At 38.6% G+C, this 20,441-nt stretch overlaps 1 protein-coding gene across 1 annotated transcript in view; it reads left to right on the forward strand.

Moving 5' to 3' along the window:
- Antxr1 (ANTXR cell adhesion molecule 1) overlaps positions 1 to 20,441 on the forward strand; it is a 211,470-nt gene that overhangs the window by 17,679 nt on the left and 173,350 nt on the right. The window contains exons 2-3 of the mRNA XM_042683107.1: positions 9,042 to 9,113; positions 14,003 to 14,074. Coding sequence (XP_042539041.1) covers positions 9,042 to 9,113; positions 14,003 to 14,074 — 144 coding nt within the window. The remainder of the gene's footprint in view (positions 1 to 9,041; positions 9,114 to 14,002; positions 14,075 to 20,441) is intronic.

Raw genomic sequence — 20,441 nt, forward strand, 5'->3', positions numbered from 1 at the left:
ATTTAATTTTTCCTTTCGCATCATGGCTGAAAAGGCAAATCATCCGCCCTGCCACTGTTCCCCTGGCAGATGGATGTTTTGGACTGACTGTGTTGGGTTATGTCACTTTCTGTGCAAATGCAATGAGAAAAGAACAGTAAAAATTACAAAATATGATTCCCATTGTACATGAAAAGATACTGCTTTTGCAAAAGTGCTGTTACAAAACTACAACATGAAAACCATCCAATCTACAGAAAGGATTTGTACCAAAAATGTATCTGTAATATGAAGAAAACACAGTTATTATAAGCAATGCTAGGGAGCATTATCTAATGAAATGAAGATACATTTGATAACCACAATAATATTAGGTAAAGAGCAAAGAGCATAACCTATAAAGAGCAGGCATCACCATAGCCATAACGTTAGGTAAAGGGCAGGGACCAAGTAGGTAGATATGCTTGGAGAAAAGTGTGAAAACAGTCACAACAATGTGGGTGACAGGTGTGTCGATTGTGGCATGATCAGTGATTTTAATTTTCTGGCACTTGTGACTGATTTTTTGCCCCACTTAGCCTCCCCTCCCAGAATTTCCAACAGGCAACATGCTGCTTTGGTAATACAGTACTTTTAAGCCATCTCCAGTGATGCCCTCACTCTGAGTCACTTCCTCCCAAGTGACAGCCTCCATCACCACTCAGGAGGGGATGGTCCACCCCATTCTGGCATTCAGAGGGTGGACAGTGGTTCTGTGGCTTAATTTCTGAGTCTAGAGAGCGTGAGAAATGGAGCCGCAGTTGTAAAGTTCAGCTATGAGAACAACTTTTCTGGGCGATTAACCAATTGCCTGTTGTTCTTAATAACAACACCGCATTTGTGGTGAATTTTCATCAAAAATACCAACAGTTGATATTGGAAAACATTTGTAGATGTTTCCATCTCTGTGTGGGTGAGTGTGTGTGTGTATATCTGGCTGTCAGTCTATCTGTCTAGCTCTCTATCTGTTAGAAAAGGCAGAGCAAACGCAAAAGGAGTAAATATGTTGTTATAATAATATAGAGTCATCATGACAATATAGAAAAGACGTATTTTACATCTTGAGGCTGCATGTGTATGTGATACTTATATAACTGACTGTAAGTTTCATGTGGCATTGCTTCTTGTTACTTTTAGTAATCTATTCTAATAGTTCAATTTTAATAGTTTTAATTTTTTGAAAAACATTGTTGGCCACACCCCTAAACTGACTTCCCAACTCATGAATAGTTGCTGCTTTCAAGGCTCTCAGTTAGATTGACTAAAGGAAAATTCATCAGAAGTTAGAGGTGAACATTTTGAGCTTCATGACACAAGAAGCAGCAGAGTGGGTGACTCCAGACTCCATATACAGTGCTCAATGACTTGTTTGGTGTCTGGACTGTATCTGGAGGAGTTGGAATAGACCCAAAATCCAGGTCAGCCTTTGTGAGTAGGAGGGAAGCTTGACTCTGACCCCAGACAGCAATAGGAGGAGGACAAGAGCTAAAGGTCTGGGCTGGATTTGGAGTTCTAGCCAGCTAATGTGCAGTATGAGATGGGAGGAAGGAGGCGAAGGCTGGGGAAGAGACTGAAATGAGGAGGAACAATGAGAAATGGATATGGGTCCTTGGACTAATGGTGGGTCTACCTTGTAACTCCACAAGCTGCTGAATGTATCTGTATCCTTGCCCATAACCTTCCAAGGTTGGATGAGGACCTGAATACTCACTAAAGATGTGAGTGGACTGTGATAGGGGATGGTGGTGTCTAAGGAAAAGCAAGGGCTGACAGCTTTATAGTTTCCATCTTTAGAGCTACTCTGCTGTTCTGAATTAAAAGACCCCCAGATAATGCCTCCAATTGCAAACTTTTTGTTGTTTCCTTTTCATTATATTCTAATCCATATGCAAAAGAAAAGGGGCAGTTTAAATCCAGTTTGGCCACTGATTCTGGTATACTGTATGTGTGGCTAATGGAAAGAGGCTGTGTTTTCTGAGGCGTTTAACCACAAGGAAGCTTGGAAACTCTCATAAACATGGAAGAATGCATTTTTTTCGGAAAACAAGTCAGAAGGAGATTTAGGGTTCCTATTTTGCTCCTACCCTTTGCATATTAGCTCTTGAACATAATTGAACAATAATCTGAGGGCAATGCCAGGTTCCATGTGTAACTCCTTACCAGGAAGAGGTAGTAAATGCAATGTCACAGACATTTCCTGACTCTTTATACCGTGTTCCAAACTCTGGAAGAAAACATGAAGAAACAACAAAATTAAGCAGTGGCCTTCTTCAGGACTAGTTGTAACGACTGATTCTTTTTTTTTTCTTTTTCTTTTTTTTAATTTTAATTTTTTTTATTGTGAAAATACTGTACAGAGGGGTTACCACTGATTCTTTCTATCTTGTAGTGTAGTGATTCTTTCTGCACACCCAGGTTAGAAGATGCTATGAGGACTGTGGGTGTGGCTCAGTGGTCCATGGCTTCTCAAACATGCACAAGGTCCTAGGTTCGATTTCCAGTTTCAAAAAAGAGCTGGGTGCGGTGGCTCACACTTGGAATTCTAGCTACTCAGGAGGCTGAGATCTGAGGATTACCATTCAAAGCCAGCCTAGGAAGTAAAGCTGGAGAGATTCTTATCTCCAATTAACCATCAAAAAGCTGAAAGTAGCTCAAGTGGTGGACCACTAGCCTTGAGCATAAAAGAAGGCTCAGGGACAATGTTCAGATTCTGACTTCAAGCCCCAGAACTGGCAAAAAAGAAAAGAGAGAGGGGGGAAGGAAGGGAGGGAGGAAGAGAGGAAAGGAGGGAGGGAGGGAGGGAGGGAGGGAGGGAGGGAGAAAGAGAGAGGACATTGACTCTGACTCTGAATGGACCCAGGCATACTGAATGAATCTTCTAGAAGTGAATTCTATAAAACTGTCTTTAGGCAGAATTCTTGGGAAGCTACTCAAATTTCAGATATTGCTTAGATTTATTTTTGTGGAACAGAAGCAAAAAAAAAAATCCTAAGGGTCCAGAAGCCTCCACACCATCCTGACACCAACCTGGCCTATGGAACTGACAGAGGCTAGGACTGCATTTGAGGTAGGGTTTTATTGGTTAAAAATCAGAAATTGTACACAGGCAAAAGTTTCTAGCACATGACAGTGCAAAACTGTCTGTGACTGTAGTTCTCTGTGTAATTATGTGTTCAAGGCAATTCTGAGGGGAAAAAATATCCACAATGCAATATTTTCCAGTTCTGTTTATATTTGGGCTTGGAAAGAATCAATCTTTTCTTTTCTTTCCTTTCCTTCCTTCCTTCCTTTCTTCCTTCCTTCTTTCCTTCCGTCTCTGTCTCTTTTGCTTTATCTTTTCTTTCTTCTTTCTTTCTTTCTTTCTCTCTTTCTTTCTTTATTTCTCTTTGCTTCCTTTCTTCCTTCTTTCCTTCCTTCTCTTCCTCTTTTGCTTTATATTTTCTATTTCTTTCTTTTTGGCGGTACTGGGGTTTGAGCTCAGAGCTTCATGGTTGCTCGGCTGGTGTAATACTGTTGAGACACACCTCCAGCCCTGTTTTGATTTTTAAGACAGGGTCTCACTTGCTGCCCAGGAATGCATCTGAGCTGCACCACACCTACTTTGAAGGTTCCCATCATCACTGGGGTCAGAGGCCTGCTCTACAATGTCCTAGCTTCCCTTCCATTGAGGAGTCATGTGGACTTGGCTACCCAAGCTGACCTGGACCTATAATCCCAATCTCAGCCTCCCACATAGCTTGAGATAGCAAGTGCATGCTACTGTGCTCAACTCAATCTAAACAGGGTGAGATGGAGGTGGAGTGGGGAGATACTCCTGAATATTTCTGTCAGGGCTGGCCTCAAAGCATGATCGCATTCTCAGCTTCCCAAGTAGCCAGGATTATGTCTTAAGCCACTTGCACTGAATAAAGGAATTTCTTGTTTCGACTTACAGCTTTGGATCACCAAGGCTGGGTGAGTCTTGCAGTCTGAACATATTGTCGGGACTCCTTAGCTAGGATCTAAAATCATTCATTCTTACACAGATTGGCATGATAAATGTGGTGTTTTATCCACCGTAGAATGGAAGGAAGCTGGAATTGGATCCACCCTCTGCCATTTCCCAAACCAATGCCTGAGCTGACCTGTTTGTGATTGGTAGTCAGTTTAGCTCCTCAAGATTTCAGGATCACCTAGAGAAAACAAAACTAGCCTGGTTCTCGAAACTTTAGAAAGTTATGATTCCCTTCAATGCTTGGGAAAACAGGCTATGAATAACTCCACTGTGACTCAAGATAGACAATTATGTAGAGTTATCATCTCTATATAAGAAACAGTGATCCATACCCCAACAGTGATAAGGCAGCTGTTTGCAGAGATGGGATTATAGAAGGAAGCCTGTCAGTACTGCCCTGTCTCCAGTTGGTCTTAAAGTTCTTTAAAAAAAAAAAAAAAAAAGGCTGGGCCTGGTGATGCATCTCTATAATTTTAGCACTTGGGAGGCTACAGTAGGTTAATCATGAGTTTAAGGCCAGCCTAGACTATACAGCAAGGCCCTGTATCAAAACTAAAATGACAACAATAAAAGAAACAAACAGAAAAAGAAATCTCAGGGCTGGGAAGTTAGCTCAGTGGTAGCTCAGAGTGCTTGCCTTGCATGCATGAGGCCCTGGGTTCGATTCCTCAGCACCACAGCCAGAAGTGGCACTGTGGCTCAAGTGGTAGAGCGCTAGCCTTGAGCTGAAGAGCTGAGAGACAGTACCCAGGCCCAGAGTTCAGGCCCCACGACTAGCAAAAAAAAAAAAGAAAAAAAGAAATCTCACTTTGTTCTTCAGAAAACTCAGTAGTTGCCCATTAGCAAGAAAGGTCTTGAAGGTTCTAGACCCTCAACACCCAAGAAGTATATTTTTGCATCTTCCTCCATATCTAGCATCAATAAACCAGGTGAATATCAAACTACATAAATTATACATTGTTAGCCTGATAGAACAATAATGAAAATGAGTGTTTTAAGTGAAAGAACCTACCTAAAGAAACAACTTAGAGCAAAACAAATGTTGGAGTAAAAGCAAAGTGGTAGAGAGCCTGCCTAGCAAATGTGAGGCCCTCAATTTAAAACCCAGTACCAATACACACACACGCGCGCGCGCGCACACACACACAAACACACACACACACACACACACACACAGAGGAAATGCTAGACTGGTGATGCTCAATGGGAGAGCATTTTCTTGACATGTTCAAAGCCCTCACTTTGAGCCTCAGAACATAAAAAAAAAGAATATTAGGAAATAAGTAAAGTTCTTAGTAATTAAGAAGTAATCTAAAATGGACTTTAAATGCTTGCTCCTCAAGAAGGCAGTCAAACGTAATCTCCGAATTTGAGATTAAGTTCCTGAATCACTTTCTTGTCTCTTTTAAGTATAATTTCCTCACTGTAGAACTTCTCTCTTCATGAGGAAATCGGACACAGTAGAGAAAGTGTGGGACTTTCCCTCTCAGCATTAGGCATCTCACCTTATCTCTCCAGAAATTTTAGAGGATGATTGTCCTGGTTATATAGACAAAAAAAGAAACAAGAAATTGCATTACAGATGGTGAGTGTTCAAGGAAATATCTCAGTTCTAGTGGAAAAGTAAAGTAGAATTTTGGATAGGCTGAAAACTTGTCATGTGATGCCTCTTTTGAGGCACCCAGACAGCACCGGGCAGTGCCAATGCCTCTCCCAGGATTCCCAGGACGAGAGCCTCTACCCAAGGCTGAAGGGGATCAGCCAGGACCAACCTTTAAGGTTTCAAATACACAACTGAATCCTGTCTAAAAGGATGGCTGAGGTCTTAATGATATGATTTTAATGCTTGCTAAGATGTACAGCTGTGATGAGCCCTTGGCAGACTCACAACAGCTTTTAACCTATTGTTGATTGCTGTTGATCTGTTGTTGATAATTTGGTGGGCCAAGTCACCCGGGACCTGTGGGAAGGCTCCTTAGGGTCATGTCAGTCACAAGAGATGGATGAAAATGTTGAAAGGGGTGGCATTGATCCAGATATATTACCTTCATAAACTGCCTTCTTAAATAGCAACTCCTCTGTACAACTATTTAAAGATAATTATAAAAAGAAGCAAAAGGCAAGACAAAAAAATATAAAGCAAACAAAACCATCCCAGGGATTTGTAGAAAGAGACAGTTTTCTAAATTCAATAAATCATGGTTGATCTGATGAACCTATTTTCCCCTCTGGTAATTTGATCATACTCAATCTCCAAGCATAAGCAAAATAGAACGATAAAGAAATAACCTTTGTAGAGAAGTTGAAAATTAATCCTAAAAATTAAAAAAGAAAGAAAGAAGATACAGATGTTTATCCAAGCCAGGTGGAACAGGCGGCATCTCATCTACAGAGGACCAGGAGGCTTCCGTAGCAACGAAGCTGTGTCTTTTTCACACTTCTTTTTCTTTTCCTCTTTTCAAAATGTATTCACTTTTATTATCAAAGTGTTACAGTTATGTGAGTCAGGTCATGAGTAAATTTCTTTCTGAACAGCCTCACCTCTTCCCCTGTTGACTCCCAGGGTTTCCCTCCTCATCACCCTGCCTCACAAGTTGCTCAGTTCATTTTCAACCTAGTGTCTACTGAATATCATTGCTACATTTGTTCACTCTTTGACCCCTATTTCTGTGCTCCTCCTTACCCTCCCCAAATAAGATAAACTTATATACAAGACCCAAAGTACAGAAATTTTAATTGTGTTTGTGTGTACAAACACAACAAAAGAAGGGGGGAAAAAATCACATTTTGTGAAGGCTTTCACAAAGGGAACTTGGGGGTGTGGGGGTTGGGGGGGAAATGACTGCATCCCAGCATCAGAAGCTGATGACAACCTAATGCCCTGAGATTACATGTTGGTCCATAACAACAGAGTCTTGAAGAATAGATTGGAGTTTGCCAGTGGAGGTAAGGAATGCCCCACACATAAAGACCCACTCCTTTCCCCCATTTTCCCACTTCTCACCCTCTCCTTAGTAGGCTCTGTGGTGCTGTCTCATGAAAATCTTTGTTCTTGGCTAAGCACAGGTCTCACCGGTTGCCTTTATCCCTTTGGCTTCTTAGCTTTACCGATCCAGATCAAAGCTTAAGTGTATCTGTCTTCAAAGCCTGCATAGAAAGAGCATGCCACTCCCTTTTCTTTGTTCTCAAAGTCTAAACCTCAACCACATTTCTTATCATCACATTGACATCTTAATTATTCTGAGTTTCTTGCTCAACTATGAGTGGTTGGAGGGGAATAACACTTCGTATTCTGTGTACCTTGGACAGCTAGAATAATGCCAGCAAGTAAGATATTTTTGCAACTTAATTAAGAAATATGACACCTATAGTATCAGTCCCTTGCTGCTAGTTATGCCAGATACTATTACAAACAAGTGAGAAAAGCATTTAATGTCAGAGCATGACATTACAACCACAACAACTTTCTCTAGATGTAGAAGAATCCAAGACAGACTACTTGCCTTTTGACTCTTCCTATAAGCCCTTTGTAAAATTCTAAAACAACCTAGAATCTTTGGAAAAGGACAGAAAATAACATAATAAATGCCAATGAGTTCTTGACATAAACTGAGCAAATGTTAACATAGTTTCACATTTGTTTTACTGTTTCGTGAAATAGGTAGTGTGTATTAGCATATTCACAGCAATTACCTACCAATGATATTAGTTATTTTTTCTTCGATCAACAGCATGTCAATCACCATCCTTATTATACAAGATTCTTATACACACTTCCTTGTATGGGAGACTATAAATGTAGAAGCAAAATTGCTGGTTATAGGCACTGTTTGGCTTCAACCTCATTGCCAAATTGCTTTCCAAAATATTTTCATCATTTCTCATATCTCAGCAATATATGGGCATTCCTATTTTGTTCATGTTCTCATCAGCACTTGGTATTGTCAGACATTTTGATTTTTGCTGAATCTGAATGGCAGAAAGTAGTATTTCTGACATGCTTCAGTTTGCATTTCTGTGTTTCGAGGAAGAGCTGAATATTTTTTTCTTATGTTGATTTTATTTCAGGAAGGTACTAAGAGTTAAGCATTCATAATGTGATTAGTCATATTAATCAGAACGCTAGGAAAAAACTACAAAGTTCATTATTAAAAAGAAATTCTCTTGAGGAATCACCAAGGGATAATTATTTTGTATTTCTACTGTATTTACTTTGCTGACATTTTCTTTAAGGAATTTGCATCCGTATTTACAAATGAAATTGGATTCTCAAGGCGGGTGTCATAGGTCTTTGTTTTTCTGTTTGTGCTAATTTCATTTGAAAGAATTATAGCTGGGGGGGGGGGAGGGGAGGGGCAAAAATCAGGAGCGTGGTGTGTCAGGGCTGGCCTAGGCAAAAAGTCTGTGACTCCATTTCAATCAATAAAAATTGCTGAGCACAGTGGCACATATGTGCCTGTCATCCCAGGTGCACGGAAGTATAAATAGGATTACAGCCGAGGCTAGTCTGGGGGGGGAAAAAAGGAGCCTATTTGAAAAATAACTAAAGCAAAGAAGGGCTGGAGGCTTGATTTAAGTAGTAGAGCATCTGCCTACAAAGCATAACAACCTTAACTGCAATACTGCAAAAGAACATATTTAAAAAATAATAAATTAAAAAGAATAGCTCTTCTTTTTCATCAGGGAAAGAATGACAGCCTAAAGATTTAGAACTAACTTGTGAATCTTTTAGGGCTGGAAGTTCTTGGTTTATTTGTTTTGCAGCGTATCAGTGTGGCATAGTGGTAGTGGCAAGAGGAGATAGCATGGAGAAAGTTCCTTAATGAAATTTTGTAAGAATTTGTCATGGCTGAAATGAATTCATAACAGAAAGTTGACACAGCCATTCAAAGAATTCCCAGGCTTATGTTAGCTTCAGGTGATGAGCCCAGCTAATAGGTTAATGGAACCAGTAGAATGTGAAGAGAAATACTACAAGGCAGAGACAAAAGAACACTGGAGTCAACACCACCTGCTTTTGTCTTCCCAGGTCAGGGAGTGTGCTGCACCACTGGAATGAGATCTACTACTTCGTGGAACAGCTGGCTCATAAATTCATCAGGTGAGCAATGCTAAGCATTTGCGTCTCTCATACCTCTCGGACATGCGTAAAACCAGTCCATGTTTGCTGTTCTCCCTGCTTCTAACCACTTGGATGATGATGCTGTTTGACAAAATTGGACTCCTCATCCTCTGACTCAGGGCGGGGCCGGGGGAAGGGGGCTATTCTCTGTTTTGATCTATGTCACATATAGTAACTTTGTCTTAGAGCTACCAGGAGGAGCCAGGTTTGCTTTGAAGACGAAAATGGTTCATCTTCTTCCTTCTTTGTCCAATAATATAATCTTGTAAAAGGATCATTGACAAATTTCCTACACAGTGTCATCATATCAGGGCAATTAGCAGATACTAGTGCACCTGTGTATAAGGCACAGAATGACCAACTCATCTTAGTCTGCCCAAAGTTCTCCTAGCTTAATACTGAAAGTCCCGTATGTATGCTAGGAACTCTGGTTATTCCTGAGAAAATCATAATGATTGGACATACCAGCCACATGCTCTATCTGGTAGACTCCCCTGAATATTCTCACCATCACTCCAGACATATTTGAACATAAGTCACTGTAATATTTCAAGAATCCCAGAGGTACTACTTCCTAGGAAGTAAGGATACCAAGTAGGAGAAAGGAGAGTTGGGTCATCCTCTGAGGTATCACATGGCTGTGACAGTGCTCATGGATGTGCTGGAAACAAGTTGTTAAGGTCTTTGGTAAAACGGTCTAATCACTGTACATTTGAACATAGCTCCACTTCATGTCCAGCCTGAGCTGACTGGTTTTTTTAAAGTTAAGAGTCTTCATCTCAGAATACAGGGTGACCTCTTCACTCAGGTTAATGACAGTTTCCTCTCAGACTCATTTATTGACCAACACATCCCTATCTGCTTAATTAAGGGCAGAAGTTAAGGAAGACCTCTCTGTAATGCCCCAAATTGGAGCTGATGGGAGGGAAGGAGTTAGGAAGTGACTTCTCATAACGCCCCAAATTGGAAGCTGCAGCAGGAAATCAACTAAAGCCATATGATCAAGAGAACAGAGGCTGAGAGAAGAGGGTGGGGGAAAAAACAACAGGGAAACTAGAGAAGCAAATATAGGAGTGGCATTTAAAAAATAGGGGAGTCTTTGAACACTGAATGGAAAGAAATTACTTTTCAATCAGAGGAGGCATTCAGGAGCTCCCATTTTGAATATCTCCAGTGAGAATTTCTGCTTTCTTGCACAAACAGTCCAATAATAATTGAACAATTTCAGTTTTTTTCAGGAGTCTTTTTGCTGTGGAGCCAAAATGTCCTTTCTTGTACTCTCATCCACTGGCCTTTTAGAGTGACATAGAATGCATCTGTGTCCAGATACTTGGCAGGATCTGCTGTGCCTCTACTGCTGTCCTTGTCATCGCCTTCTGGAGTCCAGTCCAGTGGAAAAGTCTCTGAAGTTAGATAGATGTGCTTTTGAATCCAAGCTCCATTGTGCAACCATAGCAAATTACTTACATTGGCTGAACACTGGTTTCCAAGTAAAGATTATACAAAGAGAGCATGGGCACGTTAATTAGTCTAGCCCCTGCCTCAGGGTGGGTACTGGGCATCTCCTGCCTAGCTCAAGCAGTTCCTCACTTTCCAAATCAGAGGAAGGAGAGGGGTGTGGACTAAGGCAGAGTCCTTGCTTTACAAATGAGGAAACTGGGGACCTCAGAAGTGAGCTTACTCCAGACCCTTAGGCTGTCCTCCTGACTCCCTGGGTGTGGACTCCTCAATGTGTGGCAACAAGACATCATGCAAACCCTTTGAGGCAAAGACTGCATTTTGTTTCAGAGTGTCAAACATCAAGTTCATGCTTTATCAATGTATGTGTATAAATACTAGTACTGGGGCTTGAACACAGGGCCTCGGAAATGTCATTTAGCTTTTTTGCTCAAAAGTGGCACTCTGGCACGTGAGCCACAGATCCACTTCCAGCTTTTTGGTCATTAACCTGAGACAAGAATTTCATGGACTTTGTTGCCTGAAGTGGCTTCAAACTTTGATCCTCAAATGTCAGCCTCCTGATTACCTAGGATGGCTCCATCAATATTTTTGAATCAATAAATGATTGGATGACTTTTACTTAGCCATTTGAATAAATAGGCTAAGGCAGCTGATACTGCAAAAAAGAAATCTGTTCAAGAATAGTGGTGATATTTATCAAATGTGTAACATTCCCAATTTCAGTGAGGTTCTTTTTTTTTTTTTTTTGTCGGTCGTGGGGCTTGAACTCTGGGCCTGGGCGCTGTCCCTCAGCTCTTCAGCTCAAGGCGAGCGCTCTACCACTTGAGCTACAGCGCCACTTCCGGTTTTCTGGTGGTTTATTGGAGATAGGAGTCTCACAGTCTCTCCTGCCCGGGCTGGCTTTGAACCGCGATCCTCAGATCTCAGCCTCCTGCATAGCTAGGATTACAGGCGTGAGCCACCAGCGCCGGGCTTCAGTGAGGTTCTTAACATACCAAGTCCTATTATTTGCCTTTAGCCTGACTCCTGTCTTCCTAATAATGATTCTAATTCTTCACCACTTTCCTTAAGTCCCCAAGCTACATCTCATACGTTTCTTTCTCAGCAGAGAGTCTCATCACCTATTCTATTCAGAACCCAGAGAAGAGCAGATGATTGCTTCAAGTTCCAATTCTGCTCCTAACAGTTTCATGTAGGTCCTGAGGGCTAAATGTTTTCCCTTTTAAAAGCCAACTTCCCCATGTTAGTCCCATTTTGTGCCATCCCTAGACTCTCATAGGTCTTTGTTTTTCAGATTTTTCCCACCTTTCCCCTGGCACTTTCCCCCACAGACTTCAGTTAAACACTTCGTTCTTTGTCCCCAGAAGAAATGATGACAAAAAATTTGGTCATGTCTTTCTATAGCTACAACTCTTATTTCTTTCCTTGCTGTCTCCATACTCTTTCCTCCCATTCATTGCTTAGCCACTACCATCTTGCCTCTGTCTCCAGCTTCTACCTCTTGAGTCTCATCACCACCACTAACGATGTCCTCAGCAAGTACATTGTATTCCTTAGTTTGCTGTATAGAGATTCCTTAACTAATGCCAATTTATCCCTCCTTAAATTTCTCTCCTGCACTAGCCCTGGCGTTCCTTTCCTCTCAGTAACATTTGCTCGTTCTTTCAGTCAGTGTTGGTTCTATTTGGCTCACAGTTATTCTCACTGATGTCAGTTTCTCTAAACACCTTTGCCCATATCCGTTGACAATTCCTAGTTATCAATCTCCAGTCTGGATTCGTATACCAGTTATGTCATGACCCACATTCCCCACATTTCAAATCTGTTCCTTTCAGAGCTGAATTCAGGGGTAAACACAGCTATGTAATAATGACTTAGAGCCCAAATTCTAGAAGGAGAACTTTTATGCCCCAGTCCACCATTCCCTGTTGCATAACTTGGGGAAAGCTGCTACATTTTTCAAGGCCCATTTTCCTCTTATAGAAAACAAGAATTCATGCCTACCTTATGCATTTGCTCCAAGGGTTAAAAGATCATAACTTTAATCAAGACAGTGCATGATACAGGCAACTTTTTAAGAAGTTGAAAAAGTTGGCCTTTGATATATTACAATGATGATTGCTTTCCTCATTTAGAACATGGTATCCAGTGCCCTAGCATTGATGAGATGGTAGCAGTCAACTTAGGTGCCAGGGGAAGGTGCCAGTCAACTCAGTCAGCTCAGGACAAGGAACCAAAGTCTTTTTCAAAAGATCAATGTTCAATTCACCAGGTATTACATGAGCCCTACCAGGTTCTAAAACATGCTATATTTTCAGCGATGTGTCAGATACAATAGAAATAATTTAGGCAATAGGAGCCATTAGAGGTTTTGTAGCAGATAAGTGATTGGATCTGACTTATGCTTTAAAAAATAATTTAGAGAGCAGTGTGACTAATACATGGGAGCAAGAACTGCCACCAAGAAAGGAGGTCAGCACCGGCCAGATGACTGAGGCGAAGGTCTCTAAGGGATAGGAAGGGAGGACCAGGTGTGAAGATCGCTTAGGGAAGTGGGAACTATGAAGTTTGGAACTAGGTCGAGTGTGGGAGATTATTACCTTGCGAAGACATAATGTGATGCTAGCATAAGTGAACTAGTTGGGCCCAGAGAGAGCCACACAGGTGGCATTGCATTGCTGAGCCCACTATAGTCTGGCATCCAGCCTGCCATCTGAGAAACATGTTTGGTCCCCAGCTGAGAGTTGTGCTTCCTACTAGAGTGTGAGTTTTACATTGGCAATGCTCTTGAATACTGCCACCTAAAAACAATGCCAGACTACTCATTAAAAGTGAGACCAACTGGAATACATACTCTGTAGCCAGTAAATTCATTTTCTCCTTAAAAGATAACATTCTGGGAAGCCAGGGAAAAATTAAAAACTCATTGTAATCCTACTTTCAGATGAAAGGAAGGTTGTTATAGGATGTTAATGGCTAATAGCATCAAGCTGTGACAGTCTAACTCCTTTTCTTCACGTTAGGTTTTGTCAGCTGTGTATATCAGCATTTCACATTTTATAGACATTTTGCAGACCAGGCCTCTTCTAGAAGCATCTAAGGCAGGGATGGATTTTTCTCACTTGTGACCCGTGTTCCCTGAGAGATCATATCCAAGCAGAAGGGGTCTCCAGGAAGACACAGCAGACCTTCTCTTTGTTAACAATTTTGAATCTAGTGGCCAAGTGCTTGAGACACCAGTTGTTCCCCTCCCCCTCCCCCTACTTGATTTTAATTCCTCAGCTCTGGCAGCCATGGTGCAAAGCAAAAACAAACAGTAACGACAATAACAACAAAGGGTAAACCTGGAAAGGAACACAACACCACAGGTTTTCTGTCTATCCTAATGGAGTTTGTTTTCCTTACAGTCCACAGCTAAGGATGTCCTTTATTGTCTTCTCTACTCGAGGAACAACCTTAATGAAACTAACCGAAGACAGGTAAGGTGACTTCTCATTCTTGTCATTAGAACATCTATCTCTTCCTGTGGAGCTCTGAGATTTGCACACCATTGTTCCCTTCTACATACCCAAACTTACTGGCCTATAGAGGATATTTGGTAAATGATATCTCTAAAATACTGGCTGAAAATCAGGCTTACAGATCTTCCAGATTGGTGCTGCATGTGACTTACAGTGTTGTAATTGAGCAAAAGAGTCTATTTGTTTTTTTCTTTATTGTATATCTTGTTTGATCTTCACAGTATCTTTACAAGACAATAAAAGATTCATTATTATATCTGTGTAACATTGAAGTAAATTTATAGGGTTAAAAACCTGTTCAAAACAAGGTATGGATTAGTGAAGATTCTCGTTTCAACAGGAACAAGCTTGTAGTTGATTTGAAGGAAATAATATAAAAGATACCCAAACAATTTGCAGTGTATGTGTGCATACATCATACATGTGTTTGAACACAGTATAGATCAATATAAATATAGATGTCATAGATTTAGATATAGATATGGTCTAGTGATCAAGTATGCATAGAGGAAAATTATGGGAAGGTTGAAGGAGTAAGATAGAAAATATAGTGTATTAAGATGAATTAAAGGAGATATAATTAGAAAAACAACACATAGAACTTTACATATCATTTTATATTTATCCTCATAACATTGTTACATCAATTTCAGCTGGTAAAAACTGTGATATATGTAATACACTGTTTTTTTCCTAACTTCTTGTAAGATTTCTTCTTTATCTTTAGTACTCACTGTTTGTGATGTGTTTGGGCAGGTTTTGAGTTTTATCTGATTTGGGTTTTACAAAGCTTCTTGAACCTATAAACACAACTTTTACCAAATTTGAGAAGGTTCTAGCCATTACTTTTCAAGTTTGTTTTTTTTTTTAAGTCTGTACCAATCATTTCCTCCTCTTTCTGGGACTCCAATGATGAAAGTATTAGATCTTTGGATCTTATTCCAGATTCCCTGAAGGTCTATTTATTTCTTTTTCAATTTTTTCTCTGTTTTTCAATTTGGTAATTTCTGTTGCTGTTTCTTCAGCTTCACTAACTATCCTGTCACTCCTTCAGCTATTTACTTAATTCACTACATTTTTTGGGGGGGTGGGAATGCTAGGAACTGAACCCTCTTAGGTCCCTACACAGGGCAAGAAAGTATTCTACCACTGAACACCTACATTTCTCTAGCCCCATTCAATATATCATTACAGACATTGAGGTTTTCAATTCTAAAATTTTACTGTTCTTTTCAAGCTTTTTTATGTCTCTGCTTCAGAGATTTCTATATTCCTGTTCATTTCCAGTGTTCTCCATGATCTTATAGAATACAGTCATTGTAACTGTTTTCAAGTCTGTATTATGCTTCTAACATCTCAGAATCGGCATCTTAATTGCCTTTGCCCTTGAGAATTGATCTTATTTTCTAGGTCTTTTTATTTGTTGAGTGATTCTAGAGGATAACATGAAATTTTTGAATTGTATGCTGTTTAGACTAAGGATCATGTTTAAATTTTCTGGAAAACGTTGAATTTTTTTTTTCTGTGTTTGCTGCGGTAAGCAATAACTCCCATTATACTCAGCCCACAAGTGCTATCTCTTCTGTGGATGGTGGTTTCAGTGTCAGCACAAACACTTTGCTTAACTTTTCGTTTCTGTCCAAAGTCCAAAGCTGTGCATGTGTGGCTCAGGGTTGATTCTGGGACTTACCACTTTCATATCCAGAATCCATCCATCAATCTGGCCCATGGAGGACCCCTCTCCAAATACTCTGGCAAAAAAGATGGGTTTTCTGTGGGAGCTTTGGCCACCCTAAATGCTGATAAACAACTCTCCACTGAGGCCACCCTTGGAGAAACCTTTTTTAAACCATGGGTACGGGGGACTTTCCCAGAAATATGGGGATTTTTAGACAATCTCTTAGCCCCTGCCACGTGACTAAGATTTACCTCGGGTTGAGAACATAAGAAAAAAGAAAAGGGAAAATCTGGAACTCAACCTTGTATGGGTTGTTTTGCTAGGCTTTAACTGTCTTACCCAATCTACCAGCTGATCTTACTCTATCATCTTCATGCAACTGCTTTTTGACTTAAATTAAAAGTTTTTGCTGTGCTCAGCCAGAAGCATGGGCACCACAAAACATGCTTTGCCTTGTCTGTTATTACTTGAGTTTTACAGATGAAGACAATAGGTTGAAACACTCTTCTGAGGTCAAAGAAGTATCCTGATGGCTGAGTTCTGAATGTGGTCCAATTCATGAACTTTCCATCATACCATGTTGCTCCTCTCATACTTCTGAGCTTCTTCAGTTTAAATAATTGGCAAATTGTAACAAAGTCTGCAGCTCATTGCATTAGCATTGCAGAGTGTGAAATGATAAGTTAAATATTATTGGAATAATATAATTTACTGTTATCTACTACGTATGATTCCCCACATACTACAAGGACAGGCCCAATATTAATTGACATACCTCAAATGTTTCATTGTCTCAAAAGGAATCGGGAATCAATGTTCAATGTAATCAAATGCATTTCTGTCATTTGTTAAAATAGTCACAGATTTTCCTTTATCTACCAGAATAGTGATATTCATTAGAAACATTTAAAAATATTGGGCCATTCTTGTATTTTTGTTCCCACATGGTTATTATGTTTTTTCCATATAAATGTGGACTCTATTTTCTATATGTTATTTAGAAATTCAGTATCCTGATTCAAAATTGTGAGTGGGCTGCTGTTGTTCTTGTGATGGCTACTTTTCTTTTTCATTTAAATCAATGCTTTTTCTAGAATTTATTTTATGTTAAAAGATCAACAGCCAGCATTCCATCACCCTACTGATTAGCCATTTTTTCCACTCCAATGGTGGACTAATCTTTTACTAGCCACTGAAAAAGTCAGAATCTTTGATAGCCTTGGGTCCATTGCTGGGTTTTTTAATCTGTTTCTGTACTATTTGTTTTTGTGTGTCTATTTCTATACTCAGACCACATTGCCTTAATTAGTTTTAACATCTGGAAAAACAAATACTTCTTCATTCTAATACTGAGCAAAAATCCCCTTTGTCTTTAGTGAATTATTTTCCTAACCCTGTGCATTTTAAATATTTTTTGTGTTCCAAAATACTTTTAGAGTTTCATTTTCATTGTAAGAAAAGTATGGGTAAATCTTAGCAACAATACAACTACATTTTGGCTATATTTTATTTATTTTCTTAGTTAAGGATATAACATTTCTTTTTATGTCCCTAAGTATGGATGTGTGTGTGTGTGTGTGTATGTGTTTGACTAAAGCTCATGCAGTGTTTGGTAATACTATTCCAAGGTATTCAAAGCTGTGCTTCCAGTGTGAATGAAATATTTTCTATTATATTTCCTAGATCATTGTTGTTTTTCTAAAGCAGTGAATTTAACAGTTCGAACTCCATAAATTCCATTGAACTGAGAAATGTTCATGTCAGTGAGTTTCTTATAGAAAGACCTCATAGTGGTCCATGACTCACTTCCACAAAAGTTTGAAAATAATGGGAAAAATTATTGGTTTTTGGAAGTGTTTCTTATCCTAATGTTTTGATGAAACATTTTATTAGCTTAATACATTTCCTCATTATTTAATGATTTGTGTCTTAAGTGTATTCAACACTTCAAATGCTGATTCAGTGTTTTATTCTTTTAGTTATTAATTCCTTCTGTGTTTTGTATTTCATTATTTCCAAGCATCTTGACATGAAAGTTTATTTTGTATATTTTATTTTATCTTAATAATAAAAGCAATTCTTATACAAATTAATAGTACTTATGGGTGTTGAACCTCACATATTCTGGTAGGTCCTGCTTTCCTTGCTGTTTATTTCTGAATAGCTTATATTTGTAATTTTGTCTTTAAATTAGAATGACTGAAGAAGGTAGATTCCAATTTCCACTGGGAAATTTTGTTTATTCTTTTCTTAGCCACGAGCTATTGCATTTTTTCAAAGAATGTGATACAGGTTATTTTAATTTTTTAATCTACCAATTTTCACTGATGAACTACTTTGTGATTCAATTTTAACTATTATTAAGGAATACTAGGAAAATATGGATAAAGATAGAGAAAGCAAGGGAGATAGAAATGATAGATAGATAGATGTAAGAAGTTTGCTATAAGAAATATTAAAACTTTAAGTATTTTATATTGTTATTGTGAAGATGGACATTTAAAATGTTCTATCCCAACTATTTATTTGAATTTCCAACACATTTGTTAGAATTTACATAGTATTATTTAGAGCATATTTATTTTTATTATGGAATGTGCTTCTAATTATTATAAAATAGTATTTCACTATCTTTTATGTTTTATCTCCTTTGTCCAAAATTATTAAACTTGAATTTTATTTGTACTCCCCTGCCATATCTTTGCCTATTCATTGTTTTTTATCCTTCTGTGCTTTTTGGCTAATTTTTCAGTGGCTTCAAAAGTATAATTTGATTTTCATTCTAATAACAGTTGCCAGTGAATTTGGCTTGACTTTGTAATGGCAAGAATTAAACAATACCTATGATTTTCCTCACTTCATTTTTAGGAAATACTTACATTTTATTTTGTAATATGTAAAAAATGATGTTAACTTAATGTAATACCCACTGGCTTAATTGAATATAAACACACACATACATTTCCTTTCAAATATGTGAATGTTGTATGTTTTATTGCTTTAAAAATTTTTTGTTATCTTTAAGTGGTTGTACAAAAAAGTTCCCATTCTACAAAACAGTATATGAATACAAAGTGTCTCTAACATTGTCACCCATCACGCCTAACCCACCCCTTCTCTATTTCTTTTCTTCTTTTTTTTAAATTGAGATTAGGTGATTACATAAATTTCACATATTTCACTGTATTATGGAATAGAGATACCTAGTTAAAGTCACAAACACATTTAAGCCTTCACAAGGCAAATTGTCATTATCATGGACTATAAAGTTGGTGAATCCTATGAGCTTTGACAATACAATTATTTCTTCCACGTCAGGTGGTATTTTCATTTCCTTTCAAATACGTTTCCTTTCAAATACTTGAATGTTGTATGTATTATTGCTTTTTGGTTTTCCAGTTTTCTCTTCTTTTTCTGAAAACATGTGAATACTCAGCTTTCTGTGTCACTACTGATCTGAATGTAAAATTCTTACATCTTAACTACCATTTTCCTAAACTGAGAGTGACACACTATTGATTTGTACATATTAGAGAACAATGTAATATCTTTTTTCTTAGTAGGTAGATTGATCTTTTTCCTCATGGATGCCTGTAGGATCTTTTTTTAAAAAATCCTAATTCTTTTAAATGTCAACAGAATATATCTGGGCCTGAGTCTTTTCATTAAATTTGTATATGCTTTTTAAAAAAAAAACCCTTCCATGTGAAGACAAATTTCTTCAGCTTAAACATTTTTCTTCTATTATTTTTATTGTTACTATTCTTCTGTCTGTACATTACACTTTTGAAATCTATCCCGTATCTCTTCTATTCTAAGTATGATTTTTTAATCTCTTTATCATTTCTGTTACATTTCTGTGGCCATGTGTCAGTCAGGTCCTGCAGTTTACTAATTCAAGTCAATTATTCTCATTTTGATTTTAATTTTACAGTACTCAGTTTTCTTTTCACTATTTCCATTGCATTTTCAACTGGCAAATAGCTTTCATCTCTATGGATACTTTCCTATTTCTAAACTTTTCCGGTTGTGTGTGACTTACTATTATTTCAGAGATGGAATGTCTTCATCATAAATATGAATTACAGCGTGTTATATGTGTGCCCCTTTCCCATATTACTTCAAAGGGGAATATTTTCTCAAATTCCAAAAATAGGTCCTTTCTTTCCATGCTGCTGAGACTTTCTCTCAGTAGTGTGAAAAAGGGGCCAACTAGATTTTTCAGTATTAGGACTTGAGCTGTTGGAAATCCTGTGGGTTCTTGTTGAAAATATTACAGATCTAGGGCTAAAGAAAATGGAATTCAGAGACAGTGTAACTTCTTTCTGAGAGACTCAGCAATCTTTGCAAAGTTTAGAGGAAGGAGAGGCCAAAGGAAGATGGTGAGGTCTGGGCGCTGAGTGCTGGGTTCAGATGGAAGAGCTCATCTCCCATCCACCACAGGCCATTCTTCTAATGACCCTGAATACCAGAATACCTTGTCTTTCCCTTTCTCTAATCTCAGAACTCTATTTTATATGGAAATTTTTAAATTCTGCCTTGAGAACAATACCCTTCCCTATCTTTCACAGCGATTTTTTTCTCTATTATACTAGTTTAGTTATCTCTGTAGCAATTTTGAAAGAGAAGTCAGAGTTAAAAGTGTGA

The sequence above is a fragment of the Dipodomys spectabilis genome, unplaced genomic scaffold (assembly GCF_019054845.1).
Source record: "Dipodomys spectabilis isolate Male_0828 unplaced genomic scaffold, ASM1905484v1 ptg000079l, whole genome shotgun sequence".
NCBI classification, from domain to species: Eukaryota; Metazoa; Chordata; class Mammalia; order Rodentia; family Heteromyidae; genus Dipodomys; species Dipodomys spectabilis.